Source organism: Amblyomma americanum, chromosome 3 (genome assembly GCF_052857255.1).
Source record: "Amblyomma americanum isolate KBUSLIRL-KWMA chromosome 3, ASM5285725v1, whole genome shotgun sequence".
NCBI classification, from domain to species: Eukaryota; Metazoa; Arthropoda; class Arachnida; order Ixodida; family Ixodidae; genus Amblyomma; species Amblyomma americanum.
In genome coordinates this window covers 212,257,964-212,271,812 of record NC_135499.1, presented here as the reverse complement: position 1 = coordinate 212,271,812, position 13,849 = coordinate 212,257,964, and the positions used below count along the sequence as shown (strand labels likewise).

The following is a 13,849-nucleotide window of genomic DNA, read 5'->3' as shown; positions in this document are numbered from 1 at the left end:
TCTCATAGGATGTTTGTGTTTTCCTTCCTTGTCGCTGCGTTGTTCACTCTTGCCATCCTGGCTGTCGAGCCTGCGCCCCCGCTTCGACCGGTGCGAGTAAGAAATACAGGAATGGGAAACAAATGACGAACTGATGGTGGAAAAAGGCCGGAGCGGCAAGGAGACCGCCGATCTCGAGCGGTAGCCGTGTTACACTCCCCACTTTATGGCGCGGAGTCCCTCAGCTGAAGTCGAGTCAGGCTAGGAAGAAGCCGCCAATGTTTCTCCCCTCCGCCGCACCAGCCTCCTTCCACCCTCTCATTTTTCTCGCGTTCGGTATGCGCTCGGAATGTTGCTGAGGTGCGCGGGTTTTTGATGGGTGGAAAGGGAGGAGGGTTCGGCTTGCAGAGCATATACGCCGCGCCAATCGAGCAGCACGTTCAAATGGGGACCCGCACACTCGGACGGTCGACCATCTTTTTTTTCTTTCTTTTTTTCACTCGCTCCGAGAGGTCCTCTTTTCGGTACAGCTCACGACAACAGCCCGCTAGGGGCGAAAGAACATTTGCGCCAAAAAGTGCATCGGAAATTGTGCCTCGCTTTTGAGTGCTACGGCTCCTTTGCTGTCATCCTGGTGGCCCGGATACGACGAAACAATGTGACAGCGAAATCGAAAAATTGTTTCAGCGAGATTGTTATTTTAAAGGCGGCGTAAAAGATTTTCATTTCGGTGAGGTTTTTTGCTGAGTTGACGACGAAGAACAAGGCCTGTGATCAAAGTATCAATGTGAGAGGTGCCGGCATGCTGCATCATTCAGTCGCCTGTTTCTTTGCTTTTTCTTTCGCTCATTTGATAAAGTTTGACGACGAAGTGATGAAGTGCCTAAGTATCTAACGGCGGTGCGAATGCCGTAGCGGTTCCGTTTTGTTTTGCAGAAATGTGCTTGCAAAAATCCTCTTCTGGGCGTTTCTTTTCGCAGCAAACGCTGAAGCATGGTAGATTTCTGTCCTGCTATCCGCTCCAGACACCACCGGGATGCAGCAGCTCTGACTGTAATTCTAGGTCGCTGAAGTCCAAATGTGCTTCGAAATTAATGTTTTTGTATACATATTCTGTAAACAAGTGGAGGTAGGTTCAAAACTGGGGGTGCTTCCTTGTCCACTGAGGCGTGAATTCGTAGTCGCCTATAATGATGCTGTAACACCGTTTTGTTTCTTTGTGGCTCACCCCTCTGGCAATGTTCCGATGCAGGAGCTGCTTCAAGGCTCTGGTGTGTTACGAGGTATCGATCAATCAATCAACCAATCAATCAATCAACCAATCAATCAATCAATCAATCAATCAATCAATCAATCAATCAATCAATCGAGATATGGACAAATCAGTTAGAAACAAGCCTTTAGACTAAACACATCGCGCGCTCAGTGCACACAGCGAATTTCTCGAGAACAACTCCAGTCTTTTTTGAGATGCAAACACAGATGCACTGTCCATGTGTATCTTGCGACCACCCAATAACTTTCTGCCCAAATAGTTGTAGAGAAGCGGAAATAGCCGACGCTTTTAACAAAGCACACTGCCAGCTGGAGGCGGTGCTTGTTGTTTATTTCCTTCTCTGCGTTACCCTGAATACAGTTAGAGGGGAAGACGAGCGTTCGCGCTTTCGCGGTTAAGGACAGAGTAAACGATTAAAACTTATCTCCCCCGCAGTTCGTTCTTTAATAAGGTCCAACTGTGGCGGCGAGGGTTGCGCCGCCTTCCTCTGTGAAGCTCCGCCGCCCGGCCTACCAGTCACAGCGCCGCCTGGATTACATGACCGCCCACAGCCCATGCTTATGTGGCTCGCATTCCCACTAGAAATACTATAAATGCGTTGATCATATTAGCCAGCCAGGAACGGCACTGAATTTTCGGCTATGGTCTAGCTAGCATGAAGACCAACCTGACTGCGCTCTAAGTTGGAAAAAAAAAGACAGGTCTCGTATATCTATCGGCACAGAAGAAAAATGGAAAGAGCGAATAAATCAGAGACGAATACAAAGCATTCTTCTACCTCTGTTCTGAAAAACAGTGCACATCGGCCTGCTCAGTAAAATATGCACTAAGACAGAGAACTCGAAGAACTCGGAGCCGCTTACATTATTGATCATATGTATGAAGTCGAATTTTCAACACAGCCAGTGCCAGGCAACTCGAGGCGCGGGAAGTTCAATGCGTTGCGTACGTTCCATGTCGGATTCTCGAGTTTCCATAGTAGCTGCAAAACAATGCCGATGGCGGGAAAACAGCACTTACTTTTGGAACCGTTTCGTTTGTATGTCAAACATGGGCGCCGAATCAGGAAGAAAAGAGCGCTTTTTACTTACCTCAGCGCCTGCTAATCGATACGACGGCACCATTCCCCATTTTTTTTCTTAACCCTTTCTTTTTTTGAAAGTTGGAGGCGCAATTATATCTCCAGCAGTTTGAATGGAGCTGTCTGAATGCAGCCTCTATTTGAATAAAGAATCGTGTTCGCCCCACTGTTGTTGCGAAACGCAGCAAGGCCTCAAATCTTCTTCTTCGGTTGTTGCCAGGAAGGATGAAAAGGAAAGTGCACAGGCCTGCCCACTGGCTCAAGCAGAGCCACAATCGCAAGGCCTCAAATATGGCGTGCACGAGTGCAGTGAACAACCTCTGCTCATTTGGTCGCTTGTTGTTGGCAACGCAGTGTACGTTGTCATGTGATGCTGAATTTGTTTCATACGATATGTTGCCTATTTTATAAGCACGGTGTTGTGTGACCGGCTACGTATAAAAGAAAGCAAAAACGCGCTAGATCAGTAATAAATCTAGCCGTAATTCGACATCCACAATCCGAGCCGCGTAACGTTTTTTCAACCTCACCATATTTTCTACAAAACGTTTATTGTGCGTGCGTGCGCGCGCGCGTGTGTGTGTGTGTGTGTGTGTGTGTGTGTGTGTGTGTGTGTGTGTGTGTGTGTGTGTGTGTGTGTGTGTGTGTGTGTGCGCGTGTGCGTGTGCGCGTGTGCGTGTGCGTGTGTGTGTGTGTGTGTGTGTGTGTGTGTGTGTGTGTGTGTGTGTGTGTGTGTGTGTGTGTGTGTGTGTGTGTGTGTGTGTGTGTGTGTGTGTGTGTGTGTGTGTGTGTGTGTGTGTGTGTGTGTGTGTGTGTGTGTGTGTGTGTGTGTGTGTGCGTGTGCGCGCGTGCGTGCGTGCGAGCCTGCGTGCCTGCGCGCAGTGATGACATAAGGTTAGAGCATTCGCCCGGCAAACAACAAGTACTGCCTTCAAACTTAATTACGAGGCTCGGTTTTTAACAGATAGAAACAGATGACGTTCATGTCCGCTGTATACAGGCCTCCATCGGCCAGGTTATCGAATTTCAGGAGAGCATGCTCACTGGATAGTTAGTGCTGCATGCCGTGAATACGTCAGCGCAAAAACCGGACGAGTGACAGAAGAAAAGACATACGGCATTCACCAGCGCTTGTGAATTTCTTATGTATTTCTATATTCTTTCCTTCGTCTCGCTTTCGCGCTGACGCTTTCGCATCATCGAATTTGAAGATACAGCTCTCGGAAGCAGTGCCGACCGGTCGCTCACTCCAAGCTGAGTTTTTGTATCATGAGTGCTTTTCTTCTTTGAAGTTTAATAGCTGTTGAAGTTCTCATAAGTTCTAGCTATAAACCAGTGTCAGAAGATGGAAAGAAATAAAATACTGAGAAGAAACGCGAAAAAATTAACCTAAAAATGTTCAGTCTCGCGTGCTGTCTTGCCCAGATTAATAAAGTCTATTGTCTTGAAGCCATGCTGCTTATTTTTACATAAATGCGTAACAATTAAGAGAGCTTGCTGCTGTCAGGTGTACCGACTACTCCCCAATGTTTTGCATAGTGTTTTTTGTTCGCGTCATGGTGCAATGAGTTCAGTCTCTGAACTGCGCTTCTCATTTCACGGTCTGAGAATTGACACACACGCGACTCAAGCTCAATTTCTGATTAGCGCGAGCATTAGGCTTCTTTTTATTTTAAAATCGCGGTACTATCTGAGGACACGGCCGTTATAGCGTCCTCTCTTAACGCAGGTGTGCCGGTGCCCACTGTGACGTGGCGTCGCGACGGTGCCGAGCTGATGCGCGAGACGGACCCTGGCTCTCGGGATCTGGACGGCGTGGTGCGCAGCTCCATCGGGATCGACACCCTGACGCGCGACGACCTGCTCATGGAGCTCAGCTGCGAGACTAGCAACCTCATTGGCGGGCCCTTCGAGTCTGCAGTGCTCGTCGACCTCACGCGTGAGTACCACTGAGAGCGCTGTCACTTTCTTGTGCTCCTTCGGCACGTACTGGTGCCAACGGTTCTTGGTGTTGCCAGTATTCCCTTCTCCTTTCTCGCTGCTCATGATAATAAGGAGAGGTAGCAGTGGATGTGAACTGTACCTTACGTATGCTCATTGTGTGCTGCTGCCGAACAGGTGGCTGAAGAAACAAACTGTCGAATGGGTTTTTTTGCAAATTTGAGCCGCACCCTTTACTAATAAAGACACTTAAGGGACGTCTTAACCACATTCCAAAAGAAAAGATACCATCTAGGTTGGTTGCTATTGTGTCGACAATGAGTGTCTAATGTTCTTGCGTTTTTGCGTCGAAACTCATCACCATCTAGAATGTTCTAGTACCTTCCATTGGATTATCAGATGAGATTATAGTAATCCGACTAACAATCCACCTAGTCCACCCACTAATCCACATTAATCTATTTTTTGGGTTGGGCTTAACTTCCAAAAATTTGGGGTCCTTTGGAATTTTCGGGAGGTGGGCCAACTTTCAATTTTTGTAGGTCCTCAGATTTTCAAATTTGGCGAAGCCCTACGATAGATCCGAAGTTGGTCACGTGGTTTTGATTACGTCATGACCTCTCGAACCATCAGGATATGTTGTGATAGAGAAGCTGGATTTCTTTCGCCAGACGACAACCTAAATGGTATCGCATTAGATGAGTGCGTGTCCTTGCCATACATAGCTTCTTTTCGCAGCCCGTATCCAGCAGTGCAAGTTTCCACTGAGCGCAGTATATGCGCTTTGATTATTCTACCAGTTTTTTAATGGTACAACAACTGTGACATGCTTTAGGCTTATTTCCTGTCATCATGCGCAGCACTTCCTGCTTCGAACCATGCACGTTCCAGAATCTGCGGAAATGACATCAATAAATCATCAAGAAACCGGACGGACATTAGTATAGACAGCTTTTGTATTGGACGTGGCAATAATACAATTATGGTACGGGCCTGGACCTCAGCTTCAAGTGCAAGCGAGAAAATAAGGAAATAGCTTTCGCGCCGAGGTGTCTCTAAGCTAGCTAGTGGTAAAGCATTCTTAATGTACGGAAATAAAACCACTCCGGCCACGCTGGCGGTAGGCTAAAAACTTTTCACGAGAGCTGTATGTGGCTAAGTGGCTCCCATGTTGGTGTTCCACTCTGTAATTTCATGTTCTTCAAAAGGCACACCGAAGAAGGGAAGTGCAGCAGGGAACGGCTGGAAATTGGGTGGTCGGCAGAGATTAAGAAGTTTGCTGGGATAGGGGATAGGGTTTGCTAGTTGGAGAGACATGGGAAAGGCCTTCTACTTGCGGTGGACGTAGCCAGGCTGATGATGATGATGATGATGATGATGATGATGATGATGATGATGATGATGATGATGATGATGAAAGGAGAATACAAAGCCAGGCTAGACTGACAGGTTTGCGTCATATCACAGCAAGTATGTCATTTCTACGGGAAACAAAAATTTTACAAGCCAGAAAATCGCATAAAAGCGATGTACACGTCTTGCCCACACGCGCGGATTCGTACAAATAACGCTGGTGACGTATTTATCCGCTTTCTGGATTAGCGCTATTTCGCTGTCAGTGGTCAGTTACCATAAAAATGAGAGGAAAACAGCGTGGCGACCGTAGCCAATAATGTAAAAACCTCGTAATTAAAACTGCGTTGAAGAGACGACGGAAAGAAAGGCTAGACACAAAAGCGAGCGCTGAATTCCTTTCCTCGCATCCTGTGCACTCAGACTGCGTGTGGCCATTCTGCTCAACAAGTTCAGAACCACGAGCTTTCAACGGTATTCACGCTGTGTTGTGCTTGCAAGGCGGTCCGTGAAACGGCTTCATTCTTATTTAGTCTGTGCAGTCGGCTGCTTCGTTCAGGCCGCGGGAGTTCTGAAATTGCAAAGTGAATTTTTTTTATACTATGCGCTCATGCGGACACGAGAATGCATGCACGTCTTTAGCGTCTGAAGCGCGATGCGAATGGATGATACTCAATGTTTTCTGCGGAGTGGACAGATGGATATGCTTTGAGATATGATCAGAAATATCTGAGAAGAACCCCTGTATGCACTATCACCCTGTACTTGGCTCATTTAGGAAAACATTAGCAGCGGCTTAGCTCGGCTATGCCAGGATATACGTAGCGTGAGCTACGCTGAGCTGCTGAGCATCAATTGCCACTGAGCAGCAATTTCGCTCTCCTTCTCCATGGCTATACCGCACTGGCAAATGCCCCGCTATATGTATACCCCAACTGATACATCTGCGCATGCGCACAAAATGAGAGACGCTATCAAGCGGCTCCAGCGCAGCGTAAGACTTGTTTACTGCGCAACGGAGGCGCACAACTGGGCACGCGCCGGCGCCAGTGCGCCTGCCGCGGCTCTGCCGTCACCGCGGCGAAGCGCGCGGAGGCGGGGGCTCCGGCGCACCAGCTGTGCGCCGTGTGACGTCACTGTTCCTCGCGCATGCGCAGCACGGCTCTCCAGGAGCCACGCGAAACTGCTCAACCTCGGCCAGTGTAGCTCACGATAAAAATGTTTCCCTGCGTGGATCACCATGCATGCAGTACGTGAGAGGCTGGCAATAATAATAATAATTGGTTTTTGGTGGAATGGAAATGGCGCAGTATCTGTCTCATATATCGTTGGACACCTGAACCGCGCAGTAAGGGAAGGGATAAAGGAGGGAGTGAAAGAAGATAGGAACGAATAGGTCCGTAGTGGAGGGCTCCGGAATAATTTCGACCACCTGGGGATCTTCAACGTGCACTGACATCGCACAGCACACGGGCGCCTTAGCGTTTTTCCTCCATAAAAACGCAGCCGCCGCGGTCGGGTTCGAACCCGGGAACTCCGGATCAGTAGTCGAGCGCCCTAACCACTGAGCCACCGCGGCGGGGAGAGGCTGGCACGCAAGTCCGGTTTTTAGCGCCTTTCATTCGAGTGATCGTTCTCTACGACGAAGCTGTTGCATACAGATTCGATATACAGATAAACTGGTATTGACTGTAGACGCACTTCCGCGAGAAAAACGTTCGATCAGCTGATGTGTGTGTTCTCCAAGGTTATGCGTGCATTCTCTGCTGACAGCTATTGCGATTCACTAAAGTAGAAATTGCAACGACCACAGCAGAGTCAATGACGAAGGGCTTCTGCGATCATACTGCGTGGTTAGTCAACAAACACACGAATTTCGGCAGCAGAGTGCGACGTTTCATGAAAATGCACTGCTGTTTTTTACTCAGAAGTGGTGTTGAATGAAATACGTTAGATCGTGACCGCTGCACGCATACTTCTGGAGATAAAGTCCTCATTCTCGCGTCATTATCACAATGTATGCGTGTGTGAGTGTGGTCAGCACTTTGTTTTGAAGTCTGGGGCTGCCCTCAACACAATCAATCAATAAATCAATCAATGTTTAATTAATTTGTCACCTAATCAGTTAGCAGTACGACTAATAATAATTAATAAACGAACAAACAAAGAGTTAATTAATCTTAAGCGCAGGATACACATCAGGCAGCAATACAGCATGAAGAAATCAAGCAAGAACCAGAACACTGTAATAAAGTGCAATTAAAAATACGTAAACACAAATAAGAACCGCACATCAGCGTACGAAGAAAGCAAGAGAAGAAATGGGGAGATCAGACATCTGGTTCAGTGATTCTGCAAAATGAGGTGCATTCATCCTCGATGATTACAGTTTTGATTTTACTCTACTGAATGCCTTTGCTCAAATCCGGGCCTTCACACATACCGCAACAGAGTCTATCTATAGGTGGCAGTGGGTCGAAGGTGGCAGTGGTTCGATTAGGCAGCCCTATATCTAAGGGGGTGGTGTAGTGAAGTCGCTGGTGTGTGATGCTTCTGGAGGACAGCTCACCTTTACACTGCGTCTTTGAATTTGATTTACTCTGCGTCTTTGAATTCGCCAGTAGTTGCTGCTGGGACAGACTTGGAAACGATCCGGCACAGTACTTTGAAATGATCCTCCCACGGAAGCAAGGAAGAAATCGTCTTCTTGGGACGAAGTTGAAGTATTTACTTGCAAAACCTCGTTCCAACCGCTAAACTAACTCTGAGCTTATATCCAAGAGGCAAAAAATGTTTCTCAAAAAACGTTTCGAAGGAGGAACCTGAGAAATACTGCTTTGATTCCATTCTTTAACTTTTTTACATCGTTTGAGTTGGCCCAGGGTGGTACATAAGAAGAGTGGTTATGGTACTATGGCGTGACTCTCGCGATTACTGCTGTGGAGGCGAGCGACGCTTTTGTTGAAAGCAAAAGAAATGATTGGAAGAAGACATCGTTACCTCCTGCTGGTTTACCTGCATTACTTGTCTGCACAAGGCTTTGTTTATCTTACGCAAAGCCAGAAACTTGAATTTAAGTTTGAGAAGAAAAAACTGGGACCCGGAAGAGCCTTTTTGATGGCGAAGGGTCACGAAAGCGTGACTTGAAGAAGATAAAAAGAAGCATGTGCGCAGACATGCGTACTTCGCAAAGAAAACATATTTCTACGGATCAAGTAGGCGGAAGTAAAGGGCTATTGTGTGCAAGTGTACACGCATGAGCAAAAGTGGAGAGACCACGGCTTTGGCCGCAGTAGCCGCACCGCGGCGCTGCAATCTAGTGCCGCACGCTGTCAGCGAGAGTGCCCCGAGCGACGACACTCTTCGCCCTCGCTTTCAAGCGCGTTCTTAATTGGACTTGACAAATTTCTAGTGCGGCATTCGGCTACTCATCTGGTGACAGTAGCGACGGAGAGGAGCGCGCATTGGAAAGTGTCCAGGTCTTGGCGCTCGCGCGCCGTAGCGAATGAAGCGGACGGAAACGCAGCATGAAACCCGTCTGCTCCGGAGTGGTAAAGGCCGGTTTGACTTTGGTTGAACCATGTTTTTTATTTTCTCCGCACTGAAAAAAGAGCGGTTCCTTTTGCCTTGAGCTGCGAACTCTTCTTCATGATGTTTTCGCCATTTAATGCATCTAATACCGTTTCAAATCGGTGATCCGGAGCAAACTTTCTTGCTCCATGAACCGGAAAGCTCGCTTCAAAGTGCAATTTTGATTCAAGTCTTCAGTTCTGATTGCCTACCGCGACATCGCGACGTATTTTGTGCCCCTTCGATTGCTCACTGAGTTGATCCGGATCGCAGGTAAGCACAGAAACTGTGAGAGAACTGCTTCTCGGCGGCATCTGACAGAGCGTTGCTGTGTGCGCAGTGCATCCTGCCTAATTGTGTGCCCTGTTAACCTGTGCGTTTTCATGAGACACGAATTTTTGGATACAAAAGCCGCAAGCGGCCACTCTTTCTTTTGAGATTAAGGGGTTACCTTGGCGAGCGAGTTAGTGCGTGCGTTCAGTTTTTTCAAGCGATCCTTATCGTGAGCCTCTATCGTGGCGAGCATTTGCTCGCAGTCTCTGCATACTGTCGGAACCACCGCGCGGCTTCCACTCGATGCTGATTATTCCCACGTGTGCATGCTCCGCATTGAAGGCTATATTAGCCTTGCATTTTCCGCGTCGCTGTGTCTCGTCTGTACCTAATAATTCCATAGTCGAGGGGAAGCCGCGCATTGCCTCCGACAGCACGCCGAGCCTATTGCACAAACATGCACTCAATAACAAGGAAGGAAATCTCTGTTTTTGTTTATGACAGATAGAACAGCTTCGCCTCGAAAGCAGCTCACGATAGAGGCCGTTTAATCCAAGAGCTCGCCCGCGATAACTCACTAGCCTAGCTAGTCTGACTTACTCTCGCGGTTTTTGCATCACGAAACTCCTGTCTCATGGAAACGCGTGGGCGAACAAGGCAAGATTAGGAAGGGCGCATTGCGCATATAGATTTGTGCCGTCAGATAATTCTGACAAGTACTTCTGTCATAGATTCTGAGCAATCTCTGATTTTGCTTGCCTGCGATCTGGAGCAAGTAAGGTAGCAAACGAAGGAGCACAAAATATGTCACGACATTCAAACCATCCTTTGAAATGCGCTTTCAGTTTCTTCATGCAAGAATGCTTGTTTTTTAATTCGTTTTGGGGGGAAAGGAAATGGCGCAGTATCTGTCTCATATATCGTTGGACACCTGAACCGCGCCGTAAGGGAAGAGATAAAGGAGGGAGTGAAAGAAGAAAGGAAGAAGAGGTGCCGTAGTGGAGGGCTCCGGAATAATTTCGACCACCTGGGGATCTTTAACGTGCACTGACATCGCACAGCACACGGGCGCCTTAGCGTCTTACCTCCATAAAAACGCAGCCGCCGCGGTCGGGTTCGAACCCGGGAACTCCGGATCAGTAGTCGAGCGCCCTATCCACTGAGCCTCCGCGGCGGGGCAAGAATGCCTGTTCCCGATCGCCGATTTCAGTGCGCTGTTAGATGCGTCAGATGGAGAAAACATTGCGCAGAGGAGTTCGCAGTACAAGGTGAAAAGAAAACCCTCTTTTTTCAGTGTGCAGAATATACTGAACATCGGTTCGTGTAAAATTAAACTTCCCTTTACCACTCTGGAGCGCAGTGGTTTGAAGCCGGGCTGCCGTAAGCTTGCACCGCTACGGCATGACAGCGCCCCCTGTCTCAGACGCTTGGCGATGCGCGCTCCGCTTCGTCGCGATCGTCAGCAGAATAGTAGCCGAACGCCGCACTAGAAATTTATCAAGCTTTGTAAGCACGTGCGCGAGAGCGAGGGCGTAGTTTGTCGTCACTCGATCCACTCTACCGGCGTGCGCAGAGGCTTTACGTGGTAGAGATCGCAGCACCGCGATGCAGCCCCACATCCGCTTCTGCCGCCCGAGCCGTGGTCGCTCCACTTTTGCTCACGCCTGCACTTTTGCCTTGCAGCAAGTTGCGGAGTGTAATTACGCTATGATGCAGAGAGCACAGCAGATAAAGTACCCGCACACTCGAACTGCGTTCTTACCGGCTCGGATTAATGTTTATTGTTTGGTTTTTTGGGCCGCATTTAATTGCGTCAGTCCTTGTTTATCTGAATAATTAAGTCTCCGCAGGGTACGACCTGGCGAGGGTACAATTAATAATAATAATAATAATAATAATAATAATAATAATAATAATAATAATAATAATAATAATAATAATAATAATAATAATAATAATAATAATAATAATTGGCTTTTGAGGGAACGGAAATGGCGCAGTATCTGTCTCATATATCGTTGGACACCTGAACCGCGCCGTAAGGGAAGGGACAAAGGAGGGAGTGGAAGAAGAAAGGAAGAAAGGGGTGCCGTAGTGGAGGGCTCCGGAATAATTTCGACCGCCTGGGGATCTTTAACGTGCGCTGACATCGCACAGCACACGGGCGCCTTAGCGTTTTTCCTCCATAAAAACGCAGCCGCCGCAGAATTACGGCAGAATCGCCTTTTGGAGTTACAAGAACGGTTTTTTCCGGCATAGCGTTGTCAGCGGTGTAGTGCATCAGAATACAGCTAAGATGTGTTGACTATCAGGCTGGTTAATCAATATCGAAGAGTTAAGTTTCTAACTATAATTGTTAGGCTTATTATTTACACAAAGGCTTGTAGCCCACATTAAGTAATATTCATATTAGTTTCTACAACTCATAAAAATGGCATCTGATTCAGAATACACGTAGCCTCCATCGAGGCAGCAGCGAGGCAGCGATAATTCTGCAAATGTATATAAATCAACAAACTTCCTCGCTTGCACCTTCTCCCAAGATCTTTTTGTGGGCTCATTTACGGCCTTCCACGTACTACTTTGCTACGGAATGCGCAATACTCGAACACTTTCTAAACACAAATAGGTGAAACGCAAATGCGTTTCTTGAAGATACTTACAAACCAGAGCTGGAGTAGCATGCCAGGCCGACAACCAGGCAGGTCTTTCCTGTTCCATTAAAGTCCCTCCTCCTCCTCCTCCTCCTCCTCCTCCTCCTCCTCCTCCTCCTCCTCCTCCTCCTCCTCCTCCTCCTCCTCCTCCTCCTTTTCAGAGACCAGAGAATAAAATTTTGCAGTCCTACTTTTTTTCTTTTCCGACAGCCAATGTGCTTAAGTTGGCAACGTATTTTTTACCTACTCGCATTTTTCGCACAAGACAGTGATTACGCCGGCGACAGATATACATTATTAACGCTAGTACAGCCCTGGTCAAAAGTCTTACGGCCAAAGGGTTTTCGCTTCAACCGCATAACAGAGCTATTACGGCACTATTAGAGACCGAATGACAATGAAATGCTAGCGTGATGTTTCTTCTTCCGGTAGAGAAGCTTCCTGCTTGACTTGTGTTTTGAATGATCCGCTGCACGGAGCATTCTAGGAACATTCATGTCGCTGCAGCTGAACGCTGTGGCCTTAAGATTTCTGACCAAGAGTGTACATCTCACGCTCATTATACCAGAGGTTGTAGGCTCATGCGTTGCGATCTGCAGAAACCAGTCACACAAGAGATTTTTGAAAACTGGAGAATAATACGAAGGGAGAGAAGAGCCCGAAGAGAGAAAATAAAATGTCGAGTCGTGGTCGATGAACTAGGTAATTATTTTAATTGGCTCGTGCTCTCCACGGTGTTGCCTGCTTTACGCTCATCTGGTGAGGGCTGTTTTCTTCATCTCGAGGTTCCAGCGCTCTCACCGCTGTCTTTCTCCCGCAGTACTTCTTGCGCACCGCGCACTCCATGTACACCACTGAACCACACCCAAAGATGAAATTCGGTGCACTCTAAGCGGAGAGGTGTAAAAAGAGAGTAAGCTGTCCTCCACTGCATTCCCTTTTACAAAATAGGGTGCGCTAAAGGACATTTACTCTCTTTTTTAACCCATATGTGCGCATTCGTGTTGGAGTGTGGGTGCACCGGCCATGTTAACTCTAGCACACTGTAGGAGTCCTGCTATAGGTTTATTGCAGCACGGCCCAGATACTGTCCCTGATGCGTGTGATGGACGACTGTTGTACAACTAAGAATCGTTCCGGAACGTTAACTTAGCAAATTCGTTCCGGCGCATTGCCTTATCTTCAGTTTTCAAGAACGGAGCTTGCCGTCTCAAGAAATTTCTGAGGGAGTGGTTTGAAGCTCTTTGCTTCGCAGCTTGTGAATTAAGCCAACAGTCATTGAAAGCACGGAAAGAAGAGGGGAGTTCTGTTTTAATTAGCAGCGTATTCACTAATTTGCCATCGATAAATTATTAGAAAGTAGAAAAAAAGACAACAACATACCACCGAAGTGATCCCAATTCGTTATTGTAGCGACGAGCAGTTTGCGCAGGTGAGAGGCCATTTTGGTGTCGAGCTAGGGTACGTTGGTTCCAAATCCCGAAAACTTCAGCTTCTTTTCTTCTCGGTATTTTTTATGGTGAGGCGATATCTCAAGAAAAAACACAGCATGCACGCAACTCCGAAAGGCTGCACTTTTGCAGTGCTGCTGTTGTAGTAAACACTTGTAGCTGGAGTGACGGCGCGAGAGAAGCAAGATTGTTGTTTACAAAACAGTCTTTACATTGTTTGAAAAACAAGACACCACATGGAGTATCCAGCAGGGAGGTTTAATGGCCACAA

The 13,849-nt window shown here is 47.5% G+C and overlaps 1 protein-coding gene across 2 annotated transcripts in view; it reads left to right on the top strand.

Annotated features, from left to right (window-relative positions):
* The window catches only part of LOC144126003 (hemicentin-2-like), a 204,810-nt gene that overhangs the window by 110,225 nt on the left and 80,736 nt on the right, over positions 1–13,849 (top strand). For both annotated transcript variants that reach the window (XM_077659866.1, XM_077659865.1), the window contains exon 4: positions 4,066–4,275. In XM_077659866.1, the coding sequence (XP_077515992.1) occupies positions 4,066–4,275 (210 nt within the window). The remainder of the gene's footprint in view (positions 1–4,065; positions 4,276–13,849) is intronic.